This window comes from Sciurus vulgaris (assembly GCF_902686455.1).
Source record: "Sciurus vulgaris genome assembly, chromosome: 2".
Classification (NCBI taxonomy): Eukaryota; Metazoa; Chordata; class Mammalia; order Rodentia; family Sciuridae; genus Sciurus; species Sciurus vulgaris.
The window spans coordinates 13,007,416-13,027,086 of NC_136462.1; the positions used below are offsets into that span (position 1 = coordinate 13,007,416).

Consider the following 19,671-nt stretch of genomic DNA (forward strand, 5'->3'; position numbering starts at 1 on the left):
GCCACGTTGTATAGAATGGCCGAAGAGCAATGGACTGCCTCACTTTTTGAACAGTTCTTCTGCTTTGAGAGCAGGAGCCCAGGACAGAAAGGCTGTTGGAATGTAACCACACTTATTTCTTATAACCTGAAGATAGAGGTTGTGTAGATTTAAACATGACTAAGAACATTCTGAAAAGCAACTATTTTGAATTGGTTTTATTTAAATTTTACAGAAACCTGATTGAAGTTAAGCATGTAATCGTAAGTCCAATAACAATTTCTACAAAAATGCACATACAATGCCAGAATTCCTTAAAAGCAACTAATACCACTTTTTGTTTTGCATAAAACATGCATTAATATCAACTGCCACATGTTGGCCAAAATTGGTCTCTACAAGAAGAGACGGTCCAATACAGTCAATAAGAAAACTAGTTGTGAACAACAGGTAAAAAAAGAGGTTCTCCGGTTAATAAAAGGAGGAGCAGTACCTTTCATAAAACAAGCCCTTCAGCACTGGGGTGATTTGTACTATTGTGCGGCACAGTGATGCATCGCCTCTGAGACTCGGTCCTGAACTGTCACGGGAATAAGGAGCTTCTGGTGGTTAAGTCAGACATTCAGGAAGATACAAACTTTCAGGACATGAAGACACTTAGTGCAATTTTGCAGAAGGGGTTCAAAACATCTTCAGACTTGAAGCACTAGTCTGCAGACACCTTGAGTTCTTAACGGAGCCCTCTCCACGAGGCCAGCTCAGGGCAGACATCTGCAGCCACAGCACCTTCTGGCTCCACAAGGATCTGTAGTTAGGAGGCTGAATGCCAAAGAGCGTGCGTGGTACCATTTCTTTGAGGATCTGATGTCTGTGGGCCTTGTTCACCTTTTCCAGGGACTGGTGGGTACTCCTGCATACAACTGTTGGGCCTGAAGGGAATACTAACACACAAGTGTGGTCCCAAAGCCTAGGACATTTTGCTAAGATACCTCAAAGTGTGTCATCTATTGTCAGGAAAAACTGTTCCTCCAGAGGGGGCAACTGAGGGCTCTATATTTCTTAAAAGGTTTTTTCCACATGGACTGAGGGCTATAAAGAAAGTTCTTACCAACTGAAAGGACTTGCCCTCAAACTCAGGGTTTTATACAACATTCTAGAGGAACTTCAGAAGAAGACCTCATAGTCAAGGGAAAGCGGCTGTGGACGTTATGCTTCAATACACAAGCTCAGCACTCGTGCAGCCCAGGGCCCTGTGTGGAATCTTCCACAGTCTGTCTCTTCCAAACCAGGGCAGTCACCACCCTGCTCACTGCAAGTAAGTCAGTATCTTTTGTCTTCAGCACAGATTCAAGGGGAAAAAGTAATAACTTATTAGAGTTCTAATAACATTTTCATAACAGAACAATATCAAAATAGGTCCATTTTTAATATATGCTTATGAATATCCCTGATAATATAAGGAAATCCAGAGGACTTTGTAAACCACCAAGATTTCACAGGGGTGATACCCGGTCATTTTCTAGGCAGCAAAAAGGGACCAGTGTACTGGTGACTTTCCCCATGAAGCCCTGTGAGCACTACAGCACTGAACTTCTAATGTTTGAGTGCCAGTAGAATTGTGAAGGAAAATTTCACTTTATTAGTAAAATTAGTAACAAAGGTTTGCTTCCTCAACCCTGTCATCACTTCATCTCCCTGCCCGTGACAGACATCCAAGCCAAAAATTACCATCAGTCCTGCTTGGTCTGGAGGTTGGGCCCAGAGTAAACAAGTCCCAAGATCTTTTCGAGCCATGACCCAATCTCAGAAAGCAGGGAGATGGGAAAGAGGCAGACCAGGCTTGAGGAAGCTTTGACCCAAGGCACCACAATCATGGGGTGAGGGACCTAGACAGGTTCCACTGACATCAGAGAACCTTCCATGCTGCCTGCAGAGGAAGTCCTGGAAGGAGACAGCTCTGCGGCCAAGTGCACACACTCCGGAGTGAAAGAACAAATCATTTAAAAACAAACCAATTGCTTTCTCAAAATCAAATCAAACTTCTTAAAACTTATAATCAGAGAACCCTGGGTATCCTGGGGCAGGAGAGTGGAAGTCTGTGGAATGAGCTGCATTTAGCTAAGTCATAGAGAAGGCTGCTGGCTATGAAGTCAGCATAACCCATGTGGCTGCCGTAGTCAAGGAGGAAGGGAGCCTGAGGCGCAGGAGGCCTCTCCACAGAGGAGGATGGAAAGGGGACCAAGTATGAAGTAGGCCTCGTTTATTCCTGGGGCAGTAAGTGGCATTTTCATTGGCCTGCATGAGGAAGCTCTGGCTCCTCTCTAGCTGCAATAATACTGCATTCCATCCACTCTTCTTCTCTTTTTTGACTGAAATTCTTCAAAGAACTGTTGAATGTCCTCTCTCTTAACAACCTGTTAATGAAAAGTAAGGATTAGGAAAGAGAACTACATCCCAGAAGAGCAACAAAAGGTCAGAACATTCACAAACAAGTCACACATTATTGATAAGAATTACAAGCCAGGTGCAGTGGTGCATGCCTATAATCCCAGCAACTCAGGAGGCTGAAGCAGCAGGATCACAAGCTGGAGGGCAGCCTCAGCAACTTAGCAAGATGGTATCTCAAAATTAAAAAAAAGGGCTGGGGATGGAGCTAAGTGATGAAGTCCCCTGGGTTCAATCCCCAATATCAAAAGTAGAGAATTGCAGATGCTCCTGGATTCATGATGGGGTTACATCTGGACAAACTCATTGTAAGCTGAAAATATTCTATGATAAAAATGCAATTAACACATTAACGCTAAGTTGAGTCACTGTAAGTCAGGAGCCCTACACTGAACGTGTAATAACTACGCCATTTCTGTTCTGCAGAAGAGCCAACAGGCTCTCAGTCACACAGGGCACACAGCAAAATGGTTCAAAGTTCAGCTTCCACCACCTGCCTCAGCTTCCCTGTACAAAGTGAAGAAGAAACAGTGCCATCCAATAAGGTCACATGAGGGTCAGATAAGCTATGATGCCTGTACGACTCTGCCTAGCAGAGAGTGAGTGCCATCAGAGGTTAGCTGAAAAAAAGTGGAGAGCCAGCATCCACACTAGGACCACAGCGCACTTTCACTAGCACAGTGTCCTTTAGAAATGTCCTTCAGCTCTGCAAACCACCCACAGAAAACAAAACTGGAGATTTGTGCTTTCTTTTCACCAACAGTGGAGAATATTTTAAAAAAGAGAAAAACAAAACAAAACAAAGACACCTTTCCTTCCTCAAGAGTCTCAAATTAAAGATGTTTTGCCATATAAACAGAAAATTTATTGGGAAGAAAAGAAAGCCCAACAAACTACAGAAGCACTATTTTTAGTAAATTCATTTTATGGAATACAAATAAAAAAGTTATCTCCTAGATAGGAGATTTAAAGCATTACATAAAGGTGCTTACGACAGATGCTCTAAATAAATAAAAAAGCACCTGGGACAATCCAGGGGTCCCTGCTCACCCCAAGAGAGAGCCGAGGCCAGATGATCTGGTGGAAGGCTGTCTAGGGGTCATCATAAGAGACAGGTTTGTTCATTTATTTTTAATTATATTATTAGTGGGAAAGAAGGATGGTGGGGCAGGAAGAGTGAAGAAAAAAAGAGAATGTGAACGCAAGCAAACGACACAGGAAAGAGAAAGAGGAAGCAGGAGAGCGTCAATCACATAAAGTGCAAACCTGCTTCCATTCCCCTAACCCGACTGAATGGCAATGCTGGCCTACAACAACTTTTTTGGGGTAGAATGCTTATCAGTCCTTTAAATGAAAGAAGTCCGTCAATAATTGGCTACACACCAGTACTTGATACACCAGATTCATAAGCACCATGAGGAAAACTGCTGACTCCTAAGAAATTGAGAGTGTAGGAAGCCAAACAGCCTGAGATAAGTGCAGCTCAAGGCTCTAATGTACTGAGCTAAATGGCTTGGGAAACTACACTTTAAAATGCTAATAATAAATATAATACTTGGAAGTTTCAAAATGAAGGATCTGTGGGTTATAAACATTAAACAGTGAAAAACACTAGAAGAAATATCTCTGGCCTGGATACCATGGCAGGAGACCACAAAGACCCATATTAGGGGGTGCAGTGTTTGGATTCTAGATGTCCTAAAATGGTCACAGCCAACAGAGTAGAAATGCTAACAAATAAATACTGGGGTTCAACAGTAAAATCATTTTACTGCTTAGTCTCAGAAAATCTGTAGTTCTGTTACTTTTTTACAGTCAGATACAAACACTAAATAAAAGGCAGTCAGTCCATCATCTGAGAACATCTAGAACCCACCAACATTATTTCCCGTGGTTGAAAATAACCAAAGCAGTGAAGTCACTGACGACCTGAGGCTTCCTCGACCCTTTGGTAAAGACATAGTAATGTCAAGAAACAATTTAAAAATCACATTTTTCTGTCTTATCAGATTTAAAAAACTGAATAAACATGTTTTCAAATGTGAATGGGCAAAGATCACATATTTAATTTTTTTCTCTAATGTGATTCAGAGCTGGTAAAGTGGCATGGTTACACAAGTGAGGCAGAGCCCCCACTGGAGCCATGACCATTCAGTTACAGCAGGAGAGAAGCTGAAGTCAAGGTAACCAGAGGACAGCCTGTGCAAGAGAGAGCACAAATAGAGTCTAAGAACTGCTCAAAAGTTGAAAACATTCATAGTGATGAATATTCTCTAAAAAACAAGAAAATAATTCATGGAAGGCCCTCTTAGCCTCTGACTTGACAATCTGTTCTACAGAAGGGTAGCCTTGTGACTTGTCCAGAAATTCAAGCAGTTACAAATTCTTTCTACATTTATGAGGAAGAAGAAAGTGACCTCAAGTAGGCTGGCAGGCTTCTCCCAAGAAAGCAAGGAGCAAGACACGTGGCAGGTATTCATCAAGACTCATGCCTGACGAGATCTGTATCCTGACTAGAGCAGAGCCTACAGCTTAGCTGTGTATAAGGACAATCTCAGACTACAAAGAGAAGATTTAAATTTTGTTTTGCATTTGTCTGTGGAAGATAGGTGTTGGAAAAAAATTCTGTCACAAATGTGTGAATAGTAAAGGACTATAAAGTACTTATAAATTTATCTGAAACCCTATTTTATTTTTTAATTTATTTTAATTTTTATTATTTTTTTATTCATTGTACACAAATGGGATACAACTTTCATTGCTCTGGTTGTACGCGAAGTAGAGTCACACCGTTTGTGAAATCATACATGTACTTAAGGTAATGATGTTTGTCTCATTCTCTTTCCTTCCCTCCACCCCCTCCCCACCCCTCATATCCCGCTACACAATCCATCCTTCTTCCATTCTTCCCTTACCCCTCCCCACCCTGAAGCCCTATTTTAAAAAACATTAAACATTTTAGAGCCAGACTTAAAAATATATTCTCACTACCAAAAGAAATTTTTTGGTCCACAATGGCAGAGTTAACTATGGACCTAGATTTATTTTCTCCTGCTCAGTCATTTTCCCCTCCTACTCCCAAGGCTGTTCACTTCAAAGTCGGGATCAGCAGAGTCAGTACCTCTGATTCCTCCAGTGGCCTTCTCCTCTGCTACAGCTACTTTCTCCAGACCATGTGTGTCTGTTCCTGTCTCTCATTCCTTCTGCCATTAGGGGCTGGTAAGGACTCCAACAAGTCCCTTGGTATCTCATTGCCCCTTACTGATTTCACTTAGCCGGCCAACATCCCATGAATAGTTTCTGCATTAAATTTTCAAGTATTCCATTTTTAAAAGTTATTTTTTTAAATTGTAGATGGACACAATACCTTTATTTTATTTATTCATTTTTATGCAGTGCTAAGAATTGAACCCAGTGCCTCACACCTGCTAGGCAAGCACTCTACCACTGAGCCACATTCCCAGTCCATCAAGTACTTCATTTTTACTTCTCATTTTCTGTCATCAAAGGAAATAAACAGTGCAAAATTTACAGGGATATGATTAAAATTCCTTACTCAACATACCGTGCCTTCATCAGCAAATCTCTTCAGGTAGTCCTTCAGTTCAGTCTTCAAGTCATTGTATTCTAAACCAAAACCACAAAAGCATTTGAAATTAGATAAGCAATTGATTTTAAAAGAAAATGTTTATTTCTCACTGACAGTTGAGTATGCTAACAGTTCAAACCAAATTTTTCTGAAATGAAACCTGCATGAAAATTTATTCTGAATTTCTTCCATCATTTTGCTATCTGGGATACTTTGACAACAACCAAACTTGAAAAACCCCACAAACAAGAACAACAATTAAAAAACCCAATAAAACAAATATCCTCACTCCCATAAAGGTCAGTTAAGATTTTTTCTTTTTGGCACTGGGGATTGAACCCAGGAAGCTTAACCACTGAGCCATTTCTCCAGCCCCTTTCACTTTTTTTTTTTTTTTTTTTTTTTTTGAGACAGGGATTCACTAAGTTGCTTAGGGCCTTGCTAAGTTGCTGAGGCTGGTTTTGAACTTACAATCCTCCTGCCTCAGTCTTTCATGCTGCTGGGATTAAATGTGAACACCTCTGTGCCTGGCCAGCTAAGAATTTTTTAAAAGGATTTCCTATTTCTCTGGAATTCTAGTACTTAAAATAACTCTGGACTCATCAAACATTAAGTTTTAAAATCCATCCACCTGCCTAACAGTTTTTATTTTATATGCCAAGCACCCTGAGGGCCACAAAAATATTTTAAATGCAGCCACCATCATTGAAAAGCTTTTTTAGTCTAATAAAGGCAAAAGAAATTAATAAGTAACAAAAAAAAAAAAAAAGAAAGAAGTAATCAATGATACAAAAGGGACACAAAAGTGGTAGCATCCAGCTGGAAACTGGCTGTGATAGAAACAGTGAAGTTGAGTATACCAGGAAGAGGCCAGGGGAGGAGGAGACATAAAAGTCTACAGTTAAGGATTTAGGGACACTTTTTCCTTCTAGTGGTTTCCTGTGAAACTCTGAAGGAACATCAAAAACTGTCAAAAGATGACATGTTTTTTCTTAAAAATAAAAAAAAAAAAAATAATACTCAATGAAAATTATTTCAATAGGTAGAAAAGTTTTCTATTATTCTATATTCATACATCTACTCTTAATCAAAACAGTACATGTAGTGGTTTCTCTAACATGTAATTATTCTAACATGAAGCTCTGAATCAGTGGTAAGAGCAGCTGAATACTCAGCAATAGTAAAATGAAGCAACTATAGTTACGATCTACTACACAATTCAAAATTTTAATTTTCTTAGTATTAAGTTAGAAATATAGGTGTTATCCTCTTTACACATTTTTTTTAACATCACGAAAAATACTTTTGAACTTTATGAATTTTCACATATAAACAGTATTTACCACAAATGAGTTCCACTTGCTGAACTCTGTTCATGCTGTTAAGGGTATCCATTAAAGGGTCCCTCCTATCAGTTGCCTGGTCAATCTTGCCCTTGTTTTCATAGGCCAAAACTGTGTCATATTCATCTGTCAGGAACAGGACATCTAGATCTCCATACATTTTCTTTTAAAAATAAAACCAGTTCTCCCATTAGAATTGCACATTATTTTCAGAAAGCCAAATTCATAAGAATTACTAAAAATTTACTTATTATTTTTAAATTAATGCCTAGAAAAATCTGAGCCTGTTAACACAGAGTTACTTGAACAATTTAAACTTTTTGCCCAAATCTTTTTCAGAAATCTCCCAACTTCCCAGGGGATGTTATATACAATCTATGACATTTTTATGTAAAAATCACTGATTTACTACAACTTTTAAGCAATTTATGTTTCCAAGCATCTCTATGACAATAGCTATTTTCCACTAAAATTAAGGTGAGTAAATAAAAAGTACTGGTAATTATTTTCTCCTACAAGGATTCAGACAAGGATGACTTCATAAATTTACTTAACTGAAAAAGTCTGAAAGTCCTTTATACTCCTACAATTCCATAAAAACACATTCTGGCACACAAAACACAGGAACATTAAACTTAATCAGATACTCGCCATACAGTCTTGGCAGGTGCACAACTTGCTACGCCAGTTCAAAGGCCAATAGGTGGCAGTGTCTCGCTTGATAAACTCCTTAGCTTTGAGCTCCTGAAGTTTGCAGCTAGATTGTGATTCCAAGTTGAGGCTTTGATTCTTAATCACTGTCTGAAATAAAATTGAGTTTTGAAGTGTTTATCACAGTTTTCATAGTTTCAATTTTTGTAGAAGGATTTCTTTAGGCAAAGAAATCCATAGCTACAGAGTTTACAGAATTAATGTGTCTAAATTTTATTTCTTTGATGGCTTGCACTTCATATATTACCTGAAGATCACATTCAGAACTAGAGCTGGTACATGGTTCATTTTTCTGCTCTGCCTTAGGGTCTTTGACAGCCTCCTTTCCAGGTTCTGGAACATCCTCTTTGAGGGTACTATCTTGGTGATCTCCATTTTCAGGCTTGATACCTTCCTGATCACCTATTCCATCAACATTCACCATCAACCCATCATCCTCAGCAGATATTTTGGTCACTGTGGATTTAATGAGAAAAATTAATAAATAAAACCACACCCACACACCCACAGCAGATACACCCACCTATAGGTGGAAATCACTTATTCTGATTTTAAAATATTTCGGAATCTGGAAAAGAAGAAAATTCAACCTTAGTCTTTGGAATAGTGAGAAAGGAAATACCAAAATTCTTTAGACTATGCCTACCTATTCCAAATAATTTAAGCACTCTATGTGCAAAAAAGAAAAGGATATACTGAAAGTGTTAAAGAGAGATGGGACAATTCAAGAAGAGAAGCAGTGGGCTAGGGTTGTAGCTCAGTGGTAGAGTGTGAGGCTCTGAGTCAAATTCTCAGCACCACATATAAATAAATACATGTATAAAATAAAGGTCCACTAACAACTAAAATAATCTTAAAAATACATAAATGAAGCAGTAAGAAGAAATTTGACTGCATACATAAATAGAAGGGTAGTTTTGGTAAAAACATCACCTTTTCTCCATCATGAGGAGGAAATAAAAAGAATAGGTAAAAGGCAAAGGAAAGAAAAGAAATTGTGAGGAACTCATGAGGATGATGGCATTTCAATTTAATAGCAGATGAAGTTGTAAAGAAATGAAGAGAGAAGGGGAAAATCAATGAAGAAAACCCCATGAATGAGAAATACAGAGATGGCAAGTGAGAGATATAATTGTAAAGGGCTTAAGAGAAAGAGGAAGCACAAAGTTTAAGAACTTAGAGGCAAATAAAAAGTATAGGATGAGATCTTAGGTGAAGCTACTCTGCTTGTGGATTGTATGGTGAAATAGTTCCTAAAGGTGAGAAGGGCAAGAAATTAAAAGGCTGGAGCATCAAACGCTATGAAGAATTGCCACCATAAAAAAAAGGGTTGGGGGGGTGCTTCGGTGATGGAGCCTTGCCTAACATGCGCGAGGCCTTGGGTTTAATCCCCAGCACCACAAAGAAAGAAATAAAGTACATTATCAGTAAGATATTTAATGCCCCAAGACCATTCAATGCTAATTAGTTGTTTTGACTCAATTTCTTAGTCTACAACAAAAACACTAGATAACAAACTGCTTTGGAATTTGCAATATTAAGAGGCAGAAGCCAGGTATGGTGACACACGTCTGTAACCCCAGTGACTTGGGAGGATAAAGCAGGAGGATCACTATTTTGAGGCTAGCCACAGCAACTTAGTGAGATCCTGTATCAAAATAAAAAAAAGGGCTGGGGATGTACCTCAGTGGTAAAATGACCTTGGCTTAAATCCCCAATACTGGGGGAACAAAGGAGGGGCGGGCAAAGCTGTCAGGTGATTATGTCAGGAGGGCCCACCCTCAGGTATGGAGTTGGCACCCTTACAAAGAAGCCCAAGAAATTCTGGTTTTTCTTCAGATCATATAAATCTTTTACCTTTTACAAAAGAAGCCCAGTGGAGTTTTTGTGCCTTTCCCACCATGTGAGGAAACAAGCACTCACCAAACACCAAATTTCTGGCACTTTGATTTTGACTCTCCAGTATCCAGAACTGTGAGCAATAAATTCCTATTGCTGGTAAGTTATCTAGTCTAATGTATTTGTTATAATATCCCAAATAGACTAAGACATCACCCCTCCCCAACCAATAGCACTTAATGATATATTTTAGTTCTATTTATCTTTCAAAAGTCTATTAAAATCTACCTCCTTATTTTCTTATTGTAGTCTCATCCATAGTTTGTACAATAACATCTAGGTTAGAATTTGTTCTTGATAGTCTCCCAACCAATCTACAAGGATTATGTGAAGAACTGCTCTTATACTGTTTTCTCTACCTCAGTGTCCAAAATAGTTGTTAAAAATTCTGTACTGAACATACAAATTTCACAAGCACAAATTGTGTCACATCAACTGCACAAAGACACCTACCTGCCAACTGTGCAGCATAAGCCCATAGGAAAGAACAACGCTTCATACAAGCCTGGCACACCATCTCTTGGAAATCCCCACTCTCAGGGGGAATGGCACCAAGATGCTGCAAATACATAAAACCAAATATTTTCCTTACGATGGAAGTATCTAAAATGCCCATCATTTTATAAACAAATACTGCAATAGTACACTGACCATATCTCTGTAAGTTTGTTTTTAGAAAAGTAATTGTAATGTAAAATAAAACAATTGGAAAGGAAAAGATTCTTTTATCTTTTTAGAGCAACAATGGCTTTAAAAGTTTTCCTTACCCTTCCATGAAACCAATCTTCACAGACTACACACTGGATCATCTCATCTGGAACCTAACACAGAAAAGTAGTTTGCTTGTTAACAATTATTCTGAATTGTGGGACATGGAAATAAATCTGGCACACAGCAAATTAAAAACCAAATAATTTTGGGGGCTGAGGGTGTGACTCAGTGGTAAAATGCTTGCCTAGCATGCACTAGCTCTGGACTCCATCCCTAGCATTGCAGAGAAAAAAAACTCTACCAACTCCATGAGACCCCTATCTATGTAATAGTAATCAGGGAACAAAGAAATTCATTCAACATGAACTGAGGTTACAAAGGATTACACTTAGATATGCACTTTTTTGAATATGTACAAAATTATCAAAGCTCTTTCACATGAACTACTTTAATATATGTTTCTCATGAAACTTTATAGATAGGGTATTCTCATTTTATATATAAATCTGTGAATTGACTGAAGTAGAATGTGACAAGTGGAACTTTTTGCCACAATATGTTATCAAGTAAAATGAAAAGTAAATGTCACCATCTTTTGGTAATATAGACAACTTCTCTATTTGAATAACTTAAATAGCTACATTAGGAAAATTACATACCAAAGGGAAGACTATTTTTATTCCCAGGTTTTCATATTTACTAATTAACTTTCTAATGTTGTTCTGTCCTTTTACTGTGGTGTTTTCTTAAAGAAGGAAAAGCATTGCATGTATGCCCATGCTCACACACCTACACAAAATAAACGAAGCAATTTTTTTTTCTTCCTATTTATTCATGATCTTATCATTTGATTCAACAGTAAAAGCTGAATAACAGTAAAAGTTTTATAAAAGTAACACTTTACCCCATACCTCAAAATATTTAGTTTTAAGGTTTTATTTTTGTTAACTCAAACTCAAAAATATCTTAAATTTCTTATTCTATATAATTTGGTTCAATAATTAATGTTCTAAGATAATTAAAAAGTAAGGAAAGCTGGGTGTGGTGGCTGCGCATGCATGTAATCCCAGTGGCTCAGGAGGCTGAGGCAGGAGGATTAAGAATTCAAAGAATTCAGCAAAAGCGAGGTGCTAAGCAACTCAGTGAGACCCCGTCTCTAAATAAAATACAAAATAGGGCTGGGGATGTGGCTGAGTGGTCGAGTGCCCCTGAGTTCAATCCCTGGTTCCAAAAAAAAGAAAGAAAGAAAAAGAAAAAGCAAGGAGGCAGAAAGCTAATTTTTCTAAATATAAAAAGCACCCCTTCAAATCAGCGAATACACAAAATAAAACACAACCCAATCAAATATGTGTTAGCACAAAAAGACTAGGCAGGATGCAAACCTCACAAATCATCTCAGCTGTTTATCCTTCTTTTTCACTCCCTTTTTTCACACCACATTGTCTTGGGGAGTTTTTTCATTCTCCATATCTATTAATGTGGGCTAAAGATATGAAAGGACAACTCAAAAAAGATTATTACAAATGTCCAATAAAATTATGAAAAGATGCATAACCTCACTCATAAACAGGGAAAGGAAAAATTTTGAAAGATTCCATTCTTCCTTTATTAGAATGGCAAAATTTAAAGGACTAGTAATAAAATAGGGTTGGTTAGAGTACTGGGAGAAAAAATGCTATCATGTACCATTGGTGGCTGAACCATTCTGCTAGGCATGATCACAATTTTAAATATAAAAATCCTTTGACTAATCAAGTCTATTTCTAGATATCCATTCCATATAAATACCTCAGTTACATCACTGTATAAGGTTGTTCACTGTAGCCGTCTTAGTAATAGTGAAAAATTAGACACCACCATTCTGCAATAGAATAGTTAGGTTAATTATAGGTTAACTAACTTATGGGATACACTGCAGCAGTTAAAATGAGGGAGATCTGTATTGCTTAACATGTCTATGATATGTTGAAAAGTTGCAGAAGTGAATGTACAGAATTTTCTCTTTTTTTATTTTGGGGGGCGGGGGGCGGCTGGGATTGAACCTAGGGGCACTCTATTTCCCAGCCTATTTTAAAATTTCTGAGACAAGGTCTTGCTGAGTTGCTTAGGGCCTCGCTAAGTTGCTGAGGTTGGCCTTGCACTTGTGATCCTTCTGCTTCACCCTCCCAAGGTGCTGGGATTACAGGTGTGTGTGTGTGTCAGAATTTTCACTTTTGTTAAAAGGAAATTACACATTGAAACACATGTTTGAACACTTTATGTACACAGAAAAAGACTTGAAAATATATACACCAAGAAGTGTTAACAGGTTATGCCTTAGAGGTGAAAAGCACAGGAGTAAAGAAAAAACTCTTTAAATTCTGCATATACTTATAATTGAAAATTTTAAGAGGACCCATTTGGTACACATTTCTTTCCTTTAAGGATGACAAGAAGTTGAAGATCATTTCCCAGTAAGTGTTGGGGGGAGGGGTTAGGAGGAAGGAAAGGAAGAGAAAGGGAAGTTCTGGCCTTTGGAGAGTTCTCTCCAATATTTCATAATCATAGTGTAACAATAAGAATAATAGTTGAGAGCAGTATCAGGATAGGTCCAATCCACATTCATAGAAAGGGGCAAATCAGAATCCTTGAGCATCCTAAAAGGTCTCCTACAGGGCTTCAGAGGCACAGATAGGACACGAGGTTAAGAAATTAAGGCTAGAGATGACATAATCCCAGGTTTTAACCTCCAATTTTCTTACCTCATCTTCAGGATCAGGATAAGGTCTCTTGCAAATGCAGTATAATCCAAAAAAGTTGTCATTGTACTTATTACAAGAATTTACTTTTGCTTTGTCCTGAAAGATAATATTAATTTCAGTATATAATATCACTTAATTTTAAGGATAACTTCATACATAAAATTTATGCATTTGATAAAATTACTGCATTAAATATCTTCCTCCTAGAAGCTAATCTTAAACTTTCCAAGTCTGAAGAAAATTCACTCCTACTAAAGATAATATTTTCAAGATTTGGGGAAAAAATAAAATTTATTTTTTATATCATTTCTGTAGCAACTGGGGAAATTTAATACAATCATTCAATAAAATGGAGGTAAAAGTTATTCATAAATATTAATTATCAACATATGTGAACTAACATTGGCCTAGAATTTCAATGTACCTCTTTATGCATAGTTGTGAATAGCCAAAACCCTTAGCTAACTGGGAGGCAAAAAAAAGGGCAAAGAAATTGCCTAGAACTAACCTACAAAGGAGTGTGAAAAACATGACAGTAAAATTAATCAAACACTATTACCCTATGTAAATGTATGACTACACAAGTGGTATGCCTCTACTTCATGTACAGAGAAAATATATGTATCCCATTTGTGTACAATAAAAATAAATTTAAAAAAATAAAAATTAAAAAAAAATCAAAGTTTTATGATAATACAGTAAAAAAAATGACAGTTTGGGCAATTATGAAGGAATAAGTCACATCCCTTACTTTTTATTTACCTGTTACTTCATTAAAAGTTATGGTATTAGGATAGTGTTTATTAGCCATGATGCAGTGAAAAGTGCTATGTGGATTTAGTCCCCATTATTACTACTCTATTTATGCAGTTTTAAAAGTCATGTCCTTTGCTTTGAAAGTCTCAGAGGATAAGCACAACCAACATAAATAAACCTGCAGAATTAATATTGTTAAAACATCCATACTACCAAAAGCAAAATACAAATTCAATGCAATTCCCATCAAAATACTAAAGACATTCTTCATAGAACTAGAAAATATAGTCCTAAAATTCATTTGGAAGAATAAAAGACCCAGAATAGTCAAAGCAATTTTAAGACAAAATGGCCATGCTGGAGGCATCACAATACCTGACTTCAAATTATTCTACAGAGCTACAGTAACAAAAGCTGCATGGCACTGGCACAGAAACAGACACACCGATCAATGAATGGTACATATAATACTCGGCTGGCTGCCGGCGGGTGGACACAGCGCAGCAAGTCCACAGCTGCCAGCGCAGCGCTCTTTCCTTTCCGTGTGGACCCCGCTCTGGGTGTCGGCTCTACCACGGCAGGCAACAGGGGGGTGGGGGGCGCTAGGTTTGCCCTGCAATCTGGCCCTCACCTCAGGCCTCAGGCTGCCTCTCACAAGCCTGCCTGTCGGGGAAGCCAAGCGGGAATGATAGCACCCCTGCCCCTTTGCTACAGCTATTCATCCCCCTCCCATCTTACAACCCAGCTGTCAGTCTGCGACCCTAGCCAGCCATTGGCCTGGTCCCTAGCCTGCAAATTTTAACTACTCAGCAATTGGCCCCACAAAATTCAACTACTTAAGAGAAGCTCCCCAGCCATACTCCCCCCATCTCTTCAGGGCAGACACTGTTGTTGGTCTGCCTAATAAAATTTCTTACTGAGTTCCCCAGTCGGGAGTGGTTTTTCTGGGCGCTTTTCACTTTCGGTACAGCATAGAAAACACAGAAACAAACCCACACATCTATAGTCATCTGATCCTTGACAAAGGTGCCAAAAACATACATTGGAGAAAAGACAGCCTTTTTAACCAATGAGGCTGGGAAAACTGGTTGTCCTATGTAGAAAAATGAAATTAGACCTTTATGTCTCACCCTGCACAAAAATCAACTCAAAATAGATCAAAGACCTAGGAATTAGATCAGAAACTATGCAATTCCCAGAAGAAACATAGGGCCAACACTCCAGCTTTTAGTCACAGGCAGTAACTTTCTCAAAAGGACCCCCCCCCTCCCCAGCACTGGAAATAAGGCCAAGAATTAAGAAATGGGAGAGCATTAAATTAAAAAGCTTCTGTACAGTAAAGAAGACAATCAGGAATGTGAAAAGAAATCCTGCAGAATAGGAGAAAATCTTTGCTAGCTCCTCTTCTGACAGAGGATTAATATCTAGACTATAAAAAGAGCTCAAAAAAAGTTAGAGCAAAAAAATCAACCCAGTTAATAAATGGTCAAATAAACTAAACAGGCATTTCTCAAAAAAAAAAAAAAAAAAAAAGAAATACAAATGGTGAACAATATATGAAAAAAATGTTCAACATCATTGGCAATTAGGGAAATGCAAAACTACACTGAGATTTCATTTCATGCCAGTCAGAATGGCAGTCATCAAGAACACAAATAACAATAAATGCTGGAGAGGATGTGGAAGAAAAGGAACAGTTTTACACTGTTGGTGGGACTATAAATTAGTACAACCACTATGGAAATCAGTATGAGGACTCCTCAAGAGGAGGCAAGGAACCACCATATGATCCAGCTATACCACTTCTCAGTATTTACCCTGAAGAATTAAAGTCATCTTACTACAGTGATGATATATGCATACCCATGCAACACAATTCACAGCAGCCAAACTAGGGAACCAGCCTCGGTGTCCATCAGTGGGTGAGTGGATAAAGAAAATGTGGTATACATACACAATGGAATTTTATTCAGCCACAAAGCAAAATGAAATTATGTCATTTGCAGGAAAATGGATGGAATTAGACACAATCATGTTAAGCAAGTAAGTAAACTCAGATTAAGGGTGTATGTTTTTTTTCAGATGGATGCATTAGCTAGAGAGGAAACAAAGGAAAAAAAAAGTTGGGGTGGAATCTCCTTAAAATCAAAGAGAGATCAGAAAAGAAAAGGGAGGGAGGATAAGAAGACAGGGAGGGAGTGGGGAAATGCTGGGGAGTGATATTGGTCAAATTATATTGCTATATTATGTGCATGTACGAATATGTAACAACAAACCCCATCAATATGTACAACTATAATGCACCAATTAAAAATGTGGAAATTAAATGAATAAACCTGAATTACCCCACAAAACCTTTTATATCAATTGTATAGGCTCTGAACAGGTTGTCTGTTTTTTTCAGCAAAGAAAAAAATGAAATACCCATCTGCAAAGAATAAGCAGAAGAACCTCCTTTTTGGTTTTTACCCACTCTGGTAAATATCAACCAGTTCCGTTAAATGCATCTGTAGTTAGGTTGCTTACTTACAGGAAATAATTTGCATTCCAAATTTTTAAACTTGCTGTTTCCACAATCACAGCGAAAATTTCTGAAAAAGAGGAGGAAAAGCCAATTTAATTTTTCTTTTAAATCTAATGAAGTCCTCTTTAACTCGAATTATAGCCTTTCAATTCATCTCAACCCTTTCAACTCATTTTCAGGATCTACAAGGTGGTTATTCATATAACTGATATGGAATTCCCCCAAGCACATAACAATAAAAGATTTTACAATTCTAAAACTAATATGTATAAAGATAACTGGGTTTAGCCCCAGTTACCAGGAAGGTTGAGGCAAGACTGAGTGAGCCAATCTTTGGCAATACAGCGATACCCCATATATCTCAAAACAAAATAAAAAGGGCAAATATCTTTGTTGCTCACACACACACACACACACACACACACACACACACACAATAATGGCAGAAAAGGATGAGTAATTTGATTTTGTACCATAATTGTATTTTAAAAGGTCCTATGGAAAAAACATTCTCTTCCACTATGTAAAACAATCACATCAAATTTCAACAGTACACAATTACTTTGAGTGAAAAAGCAAAATTAAGAAAAAACTGTATCTGGTAAATAACCTATAACAGAAAACTTTCAGCATTCTGCTTACCTTTTTGTGTATAGCTCAAATAGTTTATGACTGCCATGACATTCATAACTGCAAGCTAGACAAATTCCTGCTGGTTCTTGTCCCTCTGGGGTACAGGTACTACAGGCATAGAGTGCCTGTCTCTTTACTGAGCCCTAAAAGACAGCCCCAAAACAGAAGAGAATAAGTTCATGAAATGGCATAGTTCATTAATACTAAAATCTGAGAAATAATTAAAATCAGGTTGTTTGTGGTCAAGATCTTCCTGTACCATTGAGACTACTGAAGACTTTTATATGACAGAGTACCAAAACACTGCTGCATTTCATATCTATGCTAATTTTGTTTTCATACAATTTTATCTTAAAGAGGTAAGAAGTTTAAATTTATCAGTCAGCTGTGAATACATTGGTCTGCCTAATCAGTTTAACATATGACGATGGAGGTAAAGGTAAACAGGTTTATGTATGCACTATCACACTTTATTTTGGGGGAAATGTGTGAATTTCCATCAAAGAGAAAAATCAATGCATGAAAAGAATCCCTTTGATTTTTAGGAGATGCATGCTGAAGTATTTAGAAGTGTAGTGTCATGACATGTGCAGCTGATTTTCAAGTGACTCAAAAAAAGCAATAAAGGAGAAAGATAAACATGACAAAATGTTAAAAAGTGAATACATGAAAAGGTACTGCAGTTGTTCACAGTACCATTCTTTTATCTTATCTGTAACTTAAACCTGTTCCAAAGCAAAAAGCTGAAGGAAAAATGGCAAGACTTTTGGAAATCTTGATAAGGGTTATCTTCTTCTAGAAGGAGGGAGACATACAGGCAGGCTTCTGGGATGCCAGTAATATTCTATTTCTTGATCTGGGTGGTAGGAGGTACATGCATGTGTTCACTTTTTTTCAAAACCTATAAGTATGATTTATGCAAATTTCCATGTTTCACTACAATAAAAAGAAAACTTTAAGGATGTCCATTTGATAAAAGTGACTACATTTCAAAAATAGCTTATATATAGATTGAGAACTTTTTCTTTAAATCAAGGAAAAAAGTTGTTTTAGTAGTGACCAAAGATTTTATATGCCAGCCAACATCTGGGACTTTCTCTGCATACCAGGTTTATTCAACAATCTAGCCATTTGCAGTGTAAACTCAACTTGGCCAATAATGACAACTGTCAAATTATGACTTCAGTCCATATTACAAAATAATTGCAAGTCTCTCTCCTCATTCCCCAACGTTACCCTCAACCCAGGCCTAAATAATCTTTCTCCAATCAATTTTTAATCCTTGTTAAGTGTTCTTCCTACCCACCCTTCTCCGTTTTTGTACCTAAAAATACAGGATGAGTCACAAAACACTGCATCACACCCCCTCAAACTCTTGTGCACAACATCTTCCAAACGTTTTCTCCTCTCCTCCCCTCCCTTGCTTGTTAGGGCCACCTGCTGTTCTGGTTCCGTTCTATTTCCAGTGGGAGGAGTGAGACTGCAAACAGGGAACAGGGTACTTGTTTTGTTTCGAGGGGAAAAAAAAAAAAAAAAAAGAAGAAAAAAATTACTAGTAAGCTCCTAAACTATATTGCAGTTCTGTCAATGAACCCATCCCACACAGGGAGATTTTCAGACGCAGGGTTCTCTATCTCTACTTTGATTCTCCCATTCGATCCCTAATAAACAAACACGCTAAGGATGGGAAAAGTAGGGGAAATCTGCGAGGTCGTGGGTATGGTTTCGTGAAGAGCACCCAGGCCACCAAGAAGGGACTGGGGAGAAAGGGCAGAGCAGCCGCTCGAGCGCCAAAGCCGTACGGAGGACAGGCAGGAGGAAGGCCCTGCTGGACACAGGTTGAGGAAAGGGGTCCAGGGGAGGCTGACGACAAAAGGGCAGCCTGGGATGTGAAGCCCAAGACGAATGGCGGCCCTGACCAGAGCAGGGGGCTCGACTGCGGCTAGAGGGAACAAGGAAAGCCCCGCCGGCAAGTGAAGGTTCAGCGGGAGCGGAGGGGAAGACGAGGCCCGGGCCGAGCGCCCACCTGCGAGTAGGAGCACTTCTCGGAGTCGCTGCCGCCCAGGACGGCGCACGCCTCATTCTCCAGCTCCTCGTCCTCCTCAAGTACGTCCACCAGCGACACCACGGGCTCCAGCTCCGATTGCCGTCCAGAGTGCCCCTCAGCTCCTGCCATCCTCAACTGTCACCGGGACTCCCCGCTCGACCCTGGCGGAGGCGGGAAAAGCGGCCGCGAGGGGCGTAGCGCAGGAGGCGGGGCCTGAGTGCCAGGAACCAATCCTAACGAAGGAAGGCGAAGGAAGTGGGAGGAGCGGTTTCAGACAAACGGAAGTCATTCCT

At 38.6% G+C, this 19,671-nt stretch overlaps 1 protein-coding gene across 1 annotated transcript; it reads right to left on the reverse strand.

Annotated features, from left to right (window-relative positions):
- Window positions 1–179: 179 nt before the first annotated feature.
- Window positions 180–19,507, reverse strand: UBR7 (ubiquitin protein ligase E3 component n-recognin 7; the record flags this gene model as incomplete). The annotated part of the gene is made up of 11 exons (XM_079127638.1): window positions 180–2,393; window positions 5,990–6,051; window positions 7,357–7,519; window positions 8,008–8,157; window positions 8,315–8,523; window positions 10,420–10,525; window positions 10,734–10,787; window positions 13,419–13,514; window positions 16,705–16,765; window positions 17,341–17,474; window positions 19,358–19,507. 11 exons carry the CDS (start codon window positions 19,505–19,507, stop codon window positions 2,301–2,303), a joined length of 1,278 nt encoding a protein of 425 aa, XP_078983764.1. The 3' UTR covers window positions 180–2,300.
- Window positions 19,508–19,671: the final 164 nt, after the last annotated feature.